Source organism: Oryzias latipes, chromosome 2, assembly GCF_053564925.1.
Source record: "Oryzias latipes strain Hd-rR chromosome 2, Olatipes_Hd-rR_3.1".
Taxonomy (NCBI): Eukaryota; Metazoa; Chordata; class Actinopteri; order Beloniformes; family Adrianichthyidae; genus Oryzias; species Oryzias latipes.
Genome location: NC_136238.1, coordinates 39,810,032 through 39,823,152, shown reverse-complemented (window position 1 = coordinate 39,823,152; position 13,121 = coordinate 39,810,032). Strand labels below are relative to the sequence as shown.

The following is a 13,121-nucleotide window of genomic DNA, read 5'->3' as shown; positions in this document are numbered from 1 at the left end:
AACTTTAAAGTTGATATAAAAAAAATAAAACAAGGCCATATTTTATCGTTTTATTAAATAGATATATTAAAAAAAAAAAAACTCTTCAATGGAATTCAACAGTTTCCTCTGAGGTGTTTTGTGGGTTTAGGCAAAAGCCGACAGGGCCCACTGCTTGATGTCGGTGGGGCATTGTGGGTACTTCTGCAGCGCCTCCATGATCTGGCTGCGGTCCACCATGAGCCTCATCATCTGGTACTCCCTCTGGGTTTTAGGCGAGCCGTCGACGGGCCGGACGAGCTCCAGCTGCTGCAGGTGCTCGAACCCCTGCAGACAAAGCGGACAAGGCCGAAGTGGGTGACACCTGGACAGTTAAAATTCCTTTGGACGGCTGGAAGAGGTCTCACCTTCACGATGACGGGCGGGCTGAAGTTATACATGGAGTTGGACTTGCGCTGCAGGAACTTTTTGAACTCTGAAAGCACAAACGCTCCGGGTTCTGTCCTGTCGTCGCACGTTTGGAGAAAAATGAGTCAAAGTCTGTACCGTTATGGACCATTTGCAGGTTGAAGGGCTCTCCTTCGTAAACATCGTTGAGGTGTTTCATGGCGATGATCAGGCACAGCTCCACAATGGACAGACCTAAAGGCCAGCCGTTAGACGTGACTCGGGTAAACTGACGTAACCAACAAACGTCGACAGATTTTACCGTGCAGCATGTTGGTCTTGCAGTCGGCGAGGCAGAGGCGGCTGGCATCCAGCAGGTCTGAAGCTTTGATGGTGGGTTTGGCGAGGGTGACCCGGCTCAGACACAACATCTGTAACTTTAGAGTTATAAACGACTGACAATAATTAATATAAGGACAGTGGCGTATCCCTTACCAGGAGCACGTGCAACGACCGAAAGTCTTTGCTGCAGTCAAAGTGTCTCTGCAAAACGTCCTGAACAGACTTGTCCTCGATGAGATTCTAAGGAAGAAAAACTAAATGTTAGTCGTCCTAAATCAGGTCTCCAGAGGTACCAAGTCCATAGCAACCATTGAAAATGTTTTACGTCTCTGGCTGATGACCAGGTGAAACAAGTTTCATATCTCTATCCTTAAATAAATATCAATGCTTTCCATAGCAACCAATACTTAAGCTTGTCAGACAATGTTGCATTCAGCTCGACACGAGCATGAACCCTTTAACGTGGGAGCTGTCGCCGGTGACATGAAAATAGCACAATTAACACATAATTAACGGAATTGGGAAACGGATTGTGATGCGGAGAAAAAGCAGCTTTGCAAATGATGTTTGCACCAATATGCAACTTTTTCCCCTGAGTCAAAATCAGCCGATTTACATTGATCGCATAACTAAAGATCAAAAATAGTTGCACCGACCAGAGGTCTTTGGTGCAATTAAGTTTTTCTGCCAAATGTCTTGAACACTTATCCTCACTCAAAATTAAGCAAGACAAAAAAACAAACTAAATCAGTGAATTTTACCAGATCATGTTTCCACAGGCTCCCTAGAGGAATCAAGTCCATAGCAACCATAGATTTTTTCTTTCTTTCATGTTTTGGGCTGATAAACAAGTACGACACGTTTCATATCTCTATCCTAAAATATGTGTGAAAAGTTTCCATAGCAACGACTATTGTTGCCTGCTACACAATATCAAATGACACATTGTTAGATTCTTGATCACCTAGTGAAACATTTCACTTGGTTTACCTTTACACTGGCGTTCCACTCCTGAGCGAACCTGCTGTCGCAGAAATCATCGGAGAGGCTGAGCTGGGCCCGGACTCGGTCCAGGTACTGACTGAACGTCAAGCCGCTCAGCAGGTGGATCTGTCGGTGAGAAAACCTGGACTTCACCCGCTTCTCTAGCAGCTCCAGGACATCCTGAGAAGACAGGAAGACGTCAAAGGGGTGCTACTCTTCCCTGACGAAAAAGTAAAAAAAAAGAGACCCACCAGCCTGCAGGTGAGTCCCACCACGGCGACGGGCGCCTGGGTGGACTGCGACACGTCAAACAGGTTGTAGAGCAGCGTTTGGTTCTTGTGGTGGGCGAACAGGTCGAACTCGTCCAGGACGAACAACACGGGGCGGCTGCTGGTGCGATCACCTGACGGAACCACAAACACAACCAGAGTGCTGGAGAGGACCGGATTTCACCGTCATCCACTTAAATTTAACCCGTCCAACCTTTCTTCAGAGCTTCCAGCAGGAAAGCCAAATTCTCAGCGAAGCTTCCCTGAAACGGGGAAAAAAAAAGAAAACATTTTTGGATCCGATTTAAGGCAAAAATGGCCGCCAAACTAAAAAGAAAAACATACGAAAACTTTCTCTCCAACGACGTTCTCCAGGTGGAGCTGCCTGGTTATTTCTTTAAGTGCAATTCTGTCGTCGGTCTGTAGGAGGCCTGGAACAAAAAACAAAAACAAAGAAAATTACTAAATTACTAGAGGAGCAGGCAGATTTGGAGGACACAAAGTCGCAATTACCGTTAAGGTGGACCTGCAGAAGGTTTTCCTGCACCTCCTTCTCCTCCAGCAGCTCCTGCAGAACGCTCCTCAGCAGCTGCGCAAACGCAGACGCCGTCAGACAACCAGCACTGCCCACCCTCAGCACCCCTCCCTCGCCGCCTCCTCACCGAGCTTTTCCCCGCTCCCCTCGGCCCGACGATCAGCACCGAGTTGCTCTCCCCGTAGACAGCGGTGCGCCTCAGCAGCTCCTCCAGGTGCCTGTATGGGCGGAGCTTCAAGTGAGCTTTGACAAACGATGGGGGGTGGGGCACCAAACTAGGTCGGCGCCGTCAGCCTGAACTGGGTCACAGAGCTGCGGGTCGTCTTTGCTTTAATCAGACACATAGCTAAAATAAAAATAAAAACCCACTTGTGTTGAGCTCCAACTCCATCGAGTCCTTTGGCTAGTTTTTGCTGGCAGTATCGCTCCCTCAAGATCCGTTGAACCTAGAAATTCATAAAAACACAAACAAATTCATTAAGTTCCAAGTCACTACCACGCAAACTCAAGGTTTAAGGAAGGGATACAAGCCTGTGTGATGCATTCTCCCAGGGGCTGATGGGAGATTTTCCCTTTCCTCTTACTCATGATGGCCTGACGAGAAAAAAGTGCTTTGTTAATAAAGTTTGATTTAAATCAAATGATCAGACTTTGAAGTAAACAAGTTAAAACGTTAAAATGATCCCTTTAAGTATCCCACCTGACGTCACATTGGAAGCCGAATTGTAAATAAAGTTTTATGTATCAAGAATGAAGTCTTTTGTGTTTGTAGACATATAAACCCCGCCCAAAAAAAGGAATTTCTATATTTAAAGAAATGTAAACAGGAAGTCCGATGTTCCTAGTGCCGGGTAGATACTGTAAAACATGTTGCGTTGCTGTTGTATGAAAAGGGCTTTATAAATAAAGTTTGATTTGATTCCAATGATTGGGCTTTGAACATGTTAAACCGTCAAAATGAAGCCTTTAAGTGAATTTGCTGAGGTTATAATGTCAGCCGAATTGTAAATAAAGTTTTATTTATCAAATATAAACAGCGCATTCCGTTTCTAGACGTAAGAAATACGTCGTGGGAAAACATTATTTTAATGTAACCACATTTAAAACGGAAGTTCGGCTATTCGGTGATCCTGCTGGAGATGAACCTAAAAGAAACATCACGTTGAAGAAAAAAACACCCCCACGTGATCACGAAATGTTGAGAAGTTGAGCACAAAAAGTTGCATTTAGTAAACAAAAGTTGTTTACACTCACGCGGCTCCAGAAAACACCAAACAGTAGCCCCCCGGAATCTTCCCGCGACTTTTGCGACACACGAGATGACTACTTCCGGCATGGGCTGAATCTCCGGTCTCTGATTGGCTGGAAGAAAACTCGTGATTGACTGAAAGCGGATGAGTATATTTTTTCTTTAAAATAAAGGTTAGTAAAACGCTTTAAAACATCAGAAACGGCATTAAAATATGTAAATAATTGATAAATAATAATATTATAATGTTGTTTCAAACAGAAGCATGGTTTGTGAGTTTTCTCAGTGCTGTGTCCGTTTTTAAATTACATTTAATCTAAATCCCATGATGACTTTTACTGATTCATTTTCATTGGAAATGTGCAATTTCTTTTTTTTTTTAATTGGTTTTATTACCAAACTAAGAAAAAAGTTTGGGAAAAAAATAATAATTTTGGGGGGTCTATTTTTCATTTTTTCTTTATGATGCAAATAAAAGAGATTATCTCGATGTAAACACAGATTTATAAAACATAAAAATTTACTTTATTTTGTTTAAATATTTTAATTTTGTTGTTAATGACTAGGGAAAAAAACAAAGTAACAAAAAAGAACAAAAATCAAAGAAAACCAGTTAGCTTTTTTTGCCACCTTTTTTATTTTTACCTTAATGCTTTTCTTCTTTAATGTCCCTTTAGGAGCTCCGTAGAATTCTTCTGAGCTACCAGTCTACGTTCATATGACCACTTCCAATAAAAAGTCTATGTAAACAGGTGTAAATGCATGTGACAGGCCTCCAAGTTCAAAACATAAATAGGCAAGTTTTTATGGCCATTTTTGGGCTCGACTAACGAAATGTTCATTGAATGTGTCTTAAAGCGGGTCAAACTTTGACCAATCGGGGCCCTCGGATCTGGTTGTGATGAACAAACGGCGTCCCTTTTGATTCATGGAAGAATTAACATGTTGAAAAGTCTTTCATACCGGAATAGAGCTGTGCTAGAAAAAAAACAAAAAAGAATTCCCAAGATTCGCACCACTTCAACATTTTGCACTAACCCACTACCAACTGTAGATGGCGCACATGCGCTAGTAAACAGTGAACAAAAAAAAGTAGAGGAAGAATCCCTCCCTGCTTGTCCATTGTGAAAACCGTGGGCTAGACGCACGTTTAAGAACTTGCATTCAAGTAACCACATCCAAAAAAATAAAAGTGTATAAACACGTATTTCGGACTTCCAAGTTTAAAACGTTCCCATTTACATAGAGATGCGCAAATTTCTACAACCATGGGCTAAATGACCAATTCGTCATTTCGCGCTAAGCCTCTTTCAACTGTAGGTGGTGGTAAGGCGCTAGTCAACAGAAGCCCCTTCTCGCTAGTCCATTGTGAACATTGTGGACTAAACGCGTGTTCAAGAAATCACGTTTAGCCTTTTCTTTTTCTTTTTTACACTCGCCACACCTCCCTCGGCAATTTGCATTCAAGAGGCCACTTCCGATAAAAACTCTACGTAAATGTGTGTCGATGCACGTTTCGGGTTTCTGTGTAGCTACGCAAGTCTTTACGACCATTTTTGTGCTGGACATGCTAAACTTGAACGCATGTTGCAAGTTAAAGTGGGTCCAACTTTGGCCAACCAGGGACTCTTATTTGGTCGTGACGTATGGACGGCGTCCAGTGCGAACACCGTCGGCTAAACGCACATTCTAGAACTCGCGTTCAGCACGTTTTTGAACGCTTTGACTGACCGTAGCTTTAAGCTACGTTCACACCGCCCTCAGCAACGCGTGTTCAAGCGACCACTTCCAATGAAAACTCCATATTCCAATGCAAAAGCTTCATCCATGCAATATGCACAAAATGTACGTGTTGGCTGTGTGACACGGCCTTTAGGTGAATGTGAGCTGAAAAGCTCTGACTTCCCCTCATCCTCAACATCTTCAGCGTGTGCGGTTAAAGAAAAAATAAAAACAAGGATGAAAGATAGCAACAAAAAAAAAGGGCATCAAGACTGAGTGATGTGAGGACCACGCCGCTCTGAAGGTCAAAGCTGAGGCGTGTCCGCCAGCAAAAGCACAGCCAGGCGTCCACGCCGTATTTTACAGTAATGGGACCAGACGAGTGCGAGCGCAGACATGTGAGGCTTTACGGTGCTTCTGTCATCCGTCTAGAGAGGAAGAAGCTGCAGGAGGGGAAAAAAACCTGCAGCTGAGCTGATTTATAGCATTGAAAAAAACACTTTTTCATTAACTATTCATCAACACATCATATTATTATAAATGCTTACATGCAACGTTGTCAAAATCATCCCATTTAAATAAAATTACAATTTTTGGATGCTTTTATGAATGTTTGTTTATGTGTTAATGTCAATGGTTTCTTGTTTTTATAAAGAAAATACACGTGTAAAAAAAATGTTCTTGAATTACTTATTTGTTTCATTATGAAACCAATTCAAGAAATTCTAGCAGAGGGTGGGGGTGGGGGGTTGTGGGGACAGCAGGTGAATCGCGCAGGGATTGTAAATAGGTAAAACCCACTGCCTGTCACTCACTGCAGCGTGTGAGTGTGTGTTTGGCTCCAGGTCCGCATGTGAGCAGTCTGTCTCACATCTACAAAACATTCATACCAACCTAAGATCACGTTTAAAGTCTCAACGCCTGCATGAAGCAGAAACTCACCACGTAAACCAGACTAGACCATCAGCAAAACTACCACGAGAAATACTCATCATTTATTAGAAACAGCATAACAATGGTATTAAAAAGAATCCACAGACTTATTGTACTTTAAAAATGTTGAAATTACATCAAATGCACACATTCACTTGTATTTTAGTTTTAAACATATTGTCGCGGACTGAGTTGGATGGCTGTTGGGCCGCGTTAAAAGTTCTGGAGTTCATTGACCGCATCAAGCAGAGAGCTGATTGGCTCTCAGTTCTGTCGCTCAGCCTGTTGTTAGGTAGTTTGGACCAATGGGGTTCAGCTATGGGCCGAATAAGGGAAAGGGGAGGGCTGCAGCGGGAGCAGGGGAATATAAAGTTGGGAGACGCGCTCTCGTCTCGTCTCGGCGGGAGAGATTCAGGAGTTGCTGAATTAATTGTTCGGCGTTTGTTGTGGTCTGCAGTAACCCGAATAAAGAACCTTAAAAGAGGTTAAGTCTCCGTGCCTCAGTGTGGGAAAGGGACACTACATTATTGTATGGCTCTTTCGAAATTACATTTCAAAATATGTGGCGTTTATGGCTCTCTTGGCCAAAAAGGTTCCCGACCCCTGCCCTATAGGGACACTGAAGAAGGAAAGAAAATTAAAGAAAAAAAAATAATAGTGATTTTGTAATTACTTTAATTTTTTTCTCATAGTAAAAAGAACACAATAATAAAAAAGAAATCAAAGTTTAAAAAAAATGACAGGGATAAGATTTTTGTTTTTCGATTTTTAAATATTTTTTTTTATTATTTGGATTTTTTTTTCTCTTCAGTGTCCCTTTAGGGTCTCCGTAGAATTCCCAGCCTAATTCCTAACAACTAAAAAACTTTAAAGTAGTGCTCAGGAATTGAGCTTGAGGGTCCTGCGCAGTATCTTAGCTGTTCCTAGCACTGCGCTTTTCTGGACTGAGAGGTCTGAAGTCTTTCCATGTATCTGTTGTAGCCACTCCTCCAGCTTGGGGGTTACTGCCCCGAGTGCTCCAATTACCACAGGCACCACTGTCACCTTCACTTTCCAGGCTTTCTCCAGTTCTTCTCTGAGTCCCTGGTATTTCTCCAGTTTCTCATGTTCCTTCTTCCTGATGTTCCCATCGCTTGGCACTGCCACATCCACCACAACGGCTTTCCTCTGTTCTTTATCCACCACTACAATGTCTGGTTGGTTCGCCATTACCATCCTATCAGTCTGGATCTGGAAGTCCCACAGGATATTTGCCCTCTCATTCTCTACCACCTTCGGAGGTGTTTCCCATTTTGACCTTGGGGTTTCCAGTTCATATTCTGCACACATGTTTCTGCATATTATTTCAGCCACTTGATTGTGGTGCTCCATGTATGCTTTACCTGCCAGCATCTTACACCCTGCAGTTATGTGCTGGATTGTTTCAGGCGCTTCTTTGCACAGCCTACACCTTGGGTTATGATGATGACATATATTATAATGGACGTAAATGAATGGGCCGGGTCTATGATATGTATATATAGTAGTTATTATAAAATATGTCAAAAGTTTATTTAAAAAATCTTTATTGGATAAAACTTTATTGAAAAAAAAAAGAAAAAACACCCAAACTTTCTCGTTTGCTCATCAATTGCGTTCATTTTAAGTTTAGTCGTTTGTCAAATGTAAATAAATGTTAGTAATCAGATGACTGCTCTTATTCTGCGTTCATAAAACGTTGTAATTTTTCTCTTGGACGCTTTTTAAATGCTTTCTCTACACTATGCGCGCCCCCGACTGCGCGCTCTGGAGGAAACGTGCATCACCTCTCGCATCTGCTTGCTGCTCCTGGCCCGCATGCGCAGTGCGGCTCTCCATCATTTCCAATATCCCAGTGTAGGAGAACCAGCAGAGGCACAGAACTAATGGGTAGGCTTCTTATTCCTATTTTTCTTTAGCGCGGAGGCGGCGTTCCGCTCTCAAACTTCCCCGTTTCAGCCCCGGTTCGTGTTCTCGGTTCGGTCCGGGTCCTAACGGCTGCTTCACGGTGTCATTTGACTGGAGCTTTGGCGGCTGAAAAGCGTCTGCCTCTGCAAACGCAACGGGTTTGCACGGCTCTTAGTTAGCATGCTAAGCTAACCTAAGCTAACTCGGCCTGGCCCCGGGCCTAGCCTGGGGTTTGGGTTCGACACCCACCGTGGGCCCTTCTTGTTTTTACCTCGGCAGATTGGGAGACGGAATATGGGCTGCTGGCTCGTTGAAGCGTTCGAGTCCGGTTTCGGTTCGCCAATTAAAGATTCGGGAGAAGGACCCCCCCCCCTCCCCCCGCGCGGCCGAGTTGTCCGTCCGATTCATTTTCGTTACAACAAGCTAGTAGCAGGCTAGCTAGCTAGCTAGCCAGACAGCTGACGCTCGCTAACCCCCCATCTAGCCCAGCAGACGCGGGCAGCGCTGCACCGAAGAGCGGCTCGGCCGGGACAGACGACCCGCCGCCTTCCCCCCCCCAGAGGCCGACACTCCTCCCCCGCCGAGCCTGACCCGCGCGCCCGCCTCGGCTCACGTTACGGTCACGGCAGCCGTGAGTGTTGACGGGGCTAGCGTCTGCCAGGCTAATTGGCTATTATCTTTTGACACCTCCGGTTGTTTTGGTGCCGCACAAAAGCGTCCGTCGAGGACCCCCCCCCCCCTCCCCCACCTGCCCCCTCCGGGTCTGAGCGCAGAACGCCGCGCTAGCTGCTGGTGTTAGCTGTCAACCCTGTGACGGCGGCTGCGGGACGTCCGCAGCCCGGGGACGGAGCCCGAACCTGGAAGTGCTGCACGGCTGCAGTTCTGATGCCGCCGCGCTCGCGGGGTGGGGGTGGAGTGGGGGGAGAGTTGCCCCGCCGAGCAGCCGGGTTGCGTGTGCTGCGGTTCTGACCATTTACGATGAGGGATGCTGCTGCTGCTGCTGCTGCTGCTTTGCATCCGATGCGGTGTGCGCGCACGTGACGGTCCCGTAGATGCTTCCGAATCCCCGCGTCTGCGCTCGGATGGAGGAAAGTGACTCACCCGTCTGTGTTTTCATTCCGTTTTCGAGCAAAATCCACGCATTTCCATTCGTTTGAAACCAAGTAAACGCCCTTTTTAATGCAAGTTGAGGCAGTTCGTCATGTAAAAATACTTGAAAGCAGCATAACAAAGGTTTAAATTGCAGTTAGAAGCAGAAAAACAAACCATCTCCTATATGTGAGGTGAAGAATCGGCGTCATCTCAAGCCACTTTGTTTTGATTAATTGACGGATTTCATGTTAGTAATTTTTGCGTTAACTCTTGTGTTGAAATTGCAAATCAGACGATCCGTGAACTTTGTTGCCTGAATTTGTTGGCAATCATTTTAGACAACAATCTGTGATTTTTCTTTCATTGATTTTTGTCAAGTTCAGATGATGATCTGTTATTTTTTCGTAAAAGTCTTATAGGAATCATTAATTTCAGATGATACTCTAAATTTTTGTTGCGTAAACTCTTTTGTTGAAATTGTTCATTTCAGACAGTCCATGAACTTTGCAGCCTGAATTTGTTTGTTAGAAATCAATAATATCCAATAATCTCTAATTCTTGCGTAAACTTGTTCATTAAAATCGCTAATTTTAGACAAACGGTGACAATCACGATTTTAGACGATAACTAATTTCAGACAATCAGTACATTTTTGGATGTAAACTCCTTTGCTGAAATTGTTAATTTCAAACAATCTGTGAGCTATGTTGCGTACATTTGTTCGTTAACATTTGTAATCTCCAAAAATCTGAGTCTTGCGTAAAGTTCTTCATTGAAATCGTTGTTTTAAGAGAATATACTGATTTTTCTTGCGTAAACTCTTTCGTTGAAATTGGTCATTTATGACGATTCACGAACTCTGTTGCATCAATTTGTTCGTTGAAATGAATAATGTTAGACAATCATCTGTGAAATCGTCACTTTCAGATGATAATCCATTTTAGCGTAAACCATTTTGTTAAAGTCATTCCTCTCAGAAAATAATCTGGGAATTTTATTGTTTTAACTTCTTCATTGAAATTGTTCATTTCAGATGATCCATAAACTTTGTTGCATACACTTGTTCGTTGGAAATCAATAATTTCAGACAATCTGTGTTTCTTGCATAAACTTGTTTGTTGAAATGTTAAATTTTGGAGAATCGTTGGAATCGTCACAATTTCAGACGATACTTTGAATCTTGTTGCGTAAAGTCAATTGGGGAACTTGTTAATTTTAGATATTTAACCAGTGAATTTTTTTACTTGTTTGTTGAAATAGTTGATTTTGGACAATAGTTTATGAATTTAGTTGCAGTATCGTCTTCCGTGAATCCGGTAATTTTAGACAATTGTTGAAGATTTTTTTTTAAAAATTTTTTGCGTAAACTCATTCATTGAAATTGTTCATTTCAGACAAAACGATACCTGATGAATTTTGTTGTTTGATCTTCGTCTGTCGAAATTGGTACAGTCAATTTTTGTTGTGTTAATTCATTCATCAAAACTGTTAATTTTCCGACTATACGCAGTGAATCTTTTCTCATGAACTTGTTCGTAAACCCCCCCCCTGCTTCTGCTTTCGGCCCATCTTCATCTTCAGACTCTTCGTACGCTGCCGGCTAGTGTTGGGCAATGTCCCTTAAATTGGCAGTTGACGATGTTTGCAGTAAACCATCGGGATGGACGATGATATCATTGCGCGGGGTGGGGCGGGGGTGGGGGGTGTAATATTTTTTTATTTTTCGTTATTATATAATTATCATTTTACTTCATTTATTTTATTTCCCAGGGGTAGTCCACTCCTGCACTTGATTAGTCGAGTGGACCTGTGGACCGAGCGACCGTGTCTCTGAGCAGAGCAGACGGACTTTGTGTTTGAGGGGAAGGAAGGATGCTTTGTTACGTGTGCGCTATGTGTGGGAGACTTCGGACTGCGATCCGTCCCGCAGCTCTAGGCGAACGAGCTACCGAACTCAGGAGAACCGGGTCTCCCGGTAAAAGTGTGTGTCCGGGCAGCGGCTTTGGGGCGGTGTGTGAGCTTTTCAAAGCAGAAATGTCGTTCAGTCCCGCATGGATTTTATGTTCATCCAAGGGTAATGTTGTTAGCCCGTGGTAGCCTTCTCCTAACCCTGGCTTCGTCCAGCTCCGTTCTTCAACAGACAAAGCACTGACCAGACGGATTAAAATTAAAATGATGAGCGAACCGGCGCTCCATAAGAACCATAACAATAATAAAAGCACGTTTAGAAGATCATCTCTTAGTGGGACTCATTTACTTTTTCCGGTATTTCAAACACTACTGCGCATGCCCAAATAATTTATTCTGACCGAAAGTGTAACCATGTGAATGTTTGTTATATTCTGAAGAAGTATTTCTGGGCCCATGTACATCCGACCATTGATGCGATCAAGATATTTTGCACATGTAACCGTGGCTTATGGTGTCAACTCGCAGCGTGGCGGGGGCGTGGCATCACGATGGTGTCTCTCCATCGTGATGCCAGTCAGCCATCACGATGGTATCATCCATCGGCACAACCCTACTGCCGGCGTCCATATTTTAGTCTTTGACTGAAAAACCTTTTTTTTTGTTTTAATAGTCAGTTTTTGCTGCTTTTTACCTGATTCCTAAGGTGATAATTGGCAGCTGAATGTTTTTTTTTGTGTGTATCCGACAAATGAAACATCAAATTTTACGCCTCTTTAATGATGTGAGGATGCTATAAAATTCAGAGGCCTTCAATTCTTGTTAATTTGAATTTTTCTGATGGGTCTGCCTCTTATTTTGGCATTGGAGTTTCTGTCTTTTGTCTAAAAATGTCACCTTAAAAAGCACAGCGATTCGTTTGCAGTTTTAAGACAATCGATCCCATTTTGCTGTTTGTTGAGACCAATCCGGCTTTAGGCGCTCTCAACTGTCATTTTTTCCCCCCCAGCAGACATCACTGTCTGCTTCATCACCGCCTCTTTGGTCGGTTTTTGGTTTTTAAGGACATTTCTGCTTGCTGCAGTTTCACGGTGACAGGTTAAGGACAGCGGTTCTCCCAGAGGACAGGAATTTCACAAAGTTCACAACGACGTTCGGTATGATGTTGTCATGATGATCAGATGATCAAAATATCCTTTTATGCTGCAAAAGCCAGGTTTAACGTTTATATTTAAGCTTCTTGGATTAAATATGAGCTAAATTTGTAAAAAATATGAGCCTAAAATCTAATACCTAAAAATCAGTAGCGTGTTTAAAAGAAGGAATATATTTGGAACCTCGTCGCCCGTCTTCCTATCAGCGTGAAAACTTTGTTTGATTTCTAATGAAATAGATTTAAATAAATGTTGGAAATTAACCGTTCCATTAACAAGTGTTGATAAATATTTCATGAATACATTAATTCCAAAAAATAATAGCTGTTTGGTTTTTCCGTTTGAGCTTTAAGGAAAAAAAATAAATGCGGAAATAAAAGCTTGTGTTTCTATGCCAAATTCCGTTCATTGTCCATTTCAAAACATTTTGCATTTTTACTTTGAAAGGCTCTTCAAGCACTTTTTTCTCCTCTGTTAATTTCAAAAGTTAGTTTCAACATCAACCTCCGATCTTTGTTGATTTCAAAACATATCGCACTTTTACTTTGATAGGGTCTGAAGGCGGGTTTTTCCTTTGGTAAATTCAAAAGTTAGCTTTTCTACGTCAACTTTGATTATTTGTCAATTTTAAAATATCTGGA

The 13,121-nt window shown here is 42.9% G+C and overlaps 2 protein-coding genes across 5 annotated transcripts in view; one reads left to right on the top strand and one right to left on the bottom strand.

The window, feature by feature from the left end:
- Positions 1 to 36: 36 nt before the first annotated feature.
- Positions 37 to 3,873, bottom strand: orc4 (origin recognition complex, subunit 4). Of its 3 annotated transcripts, none has more exons than XM_023964089.2 (14): positions 3,751 to 3,873; positions 3,028 to 3,090; positions 2,866 to 2,942; positions 2,624 to 2,714; positions 2,475 to 2,550; positions 2,307 to 2,392; positions 2,176 to 2,224; positions 1,944 to 2,095; positions 1,699 to 1,872; positions 862 to 948; positions 689 to 797; positions 526 to 621; positions 387 to 454; positions 37 to 306 (listed from the first exon to the last, which is right to left on the bottom strand). In XM_023964089.2, the coding sequence occupies exons 2-14, from the start codon at positions 3,082 to 3,084 to the stop codon at positions 127 to 129; spliced, it is 1,302 nt and encodes a 433-aa protein (XP_023819857.1). In that variant the 5' UTR covers positions 3,085 to 3,090; positions 3,751 to 3,873; the 3' UTR covers positions 37 to 126. The 3 variants fall into 3 exon arrangements, with proteins under 3 accessions (XP_023819857.1, XP_023819861.1, XP_023819868.1); XM_023964093.2 differs by having other exon boundaries at positions 3,745 to 3,858; XM_023964100.2 differs by lacking the exon at positions 3,751 to 3,873 and adding an exon at positions 3,642 to 3,726.
- A 4,314-nt stretch (positions 3,874 to 8,187) lies between these two features.
- Positions 8,188 to 13,121, top strand: part of mbd5 (methyl-CpG binding domain protein 5) — a 32,986-nt gene continuing 28,052 nt past the window's right edge. For both annotated transcript variants that reach the window (XM_011481374.4, XM_011481371.4), the window contains exon 1: positions 8,188 to 8,308. The gene's annotated coding sequence lies outside the window, so the exon portion shown is untranslated. The remainder of the gene's footprint in view (positions 8,309 to 13,121) is intronic.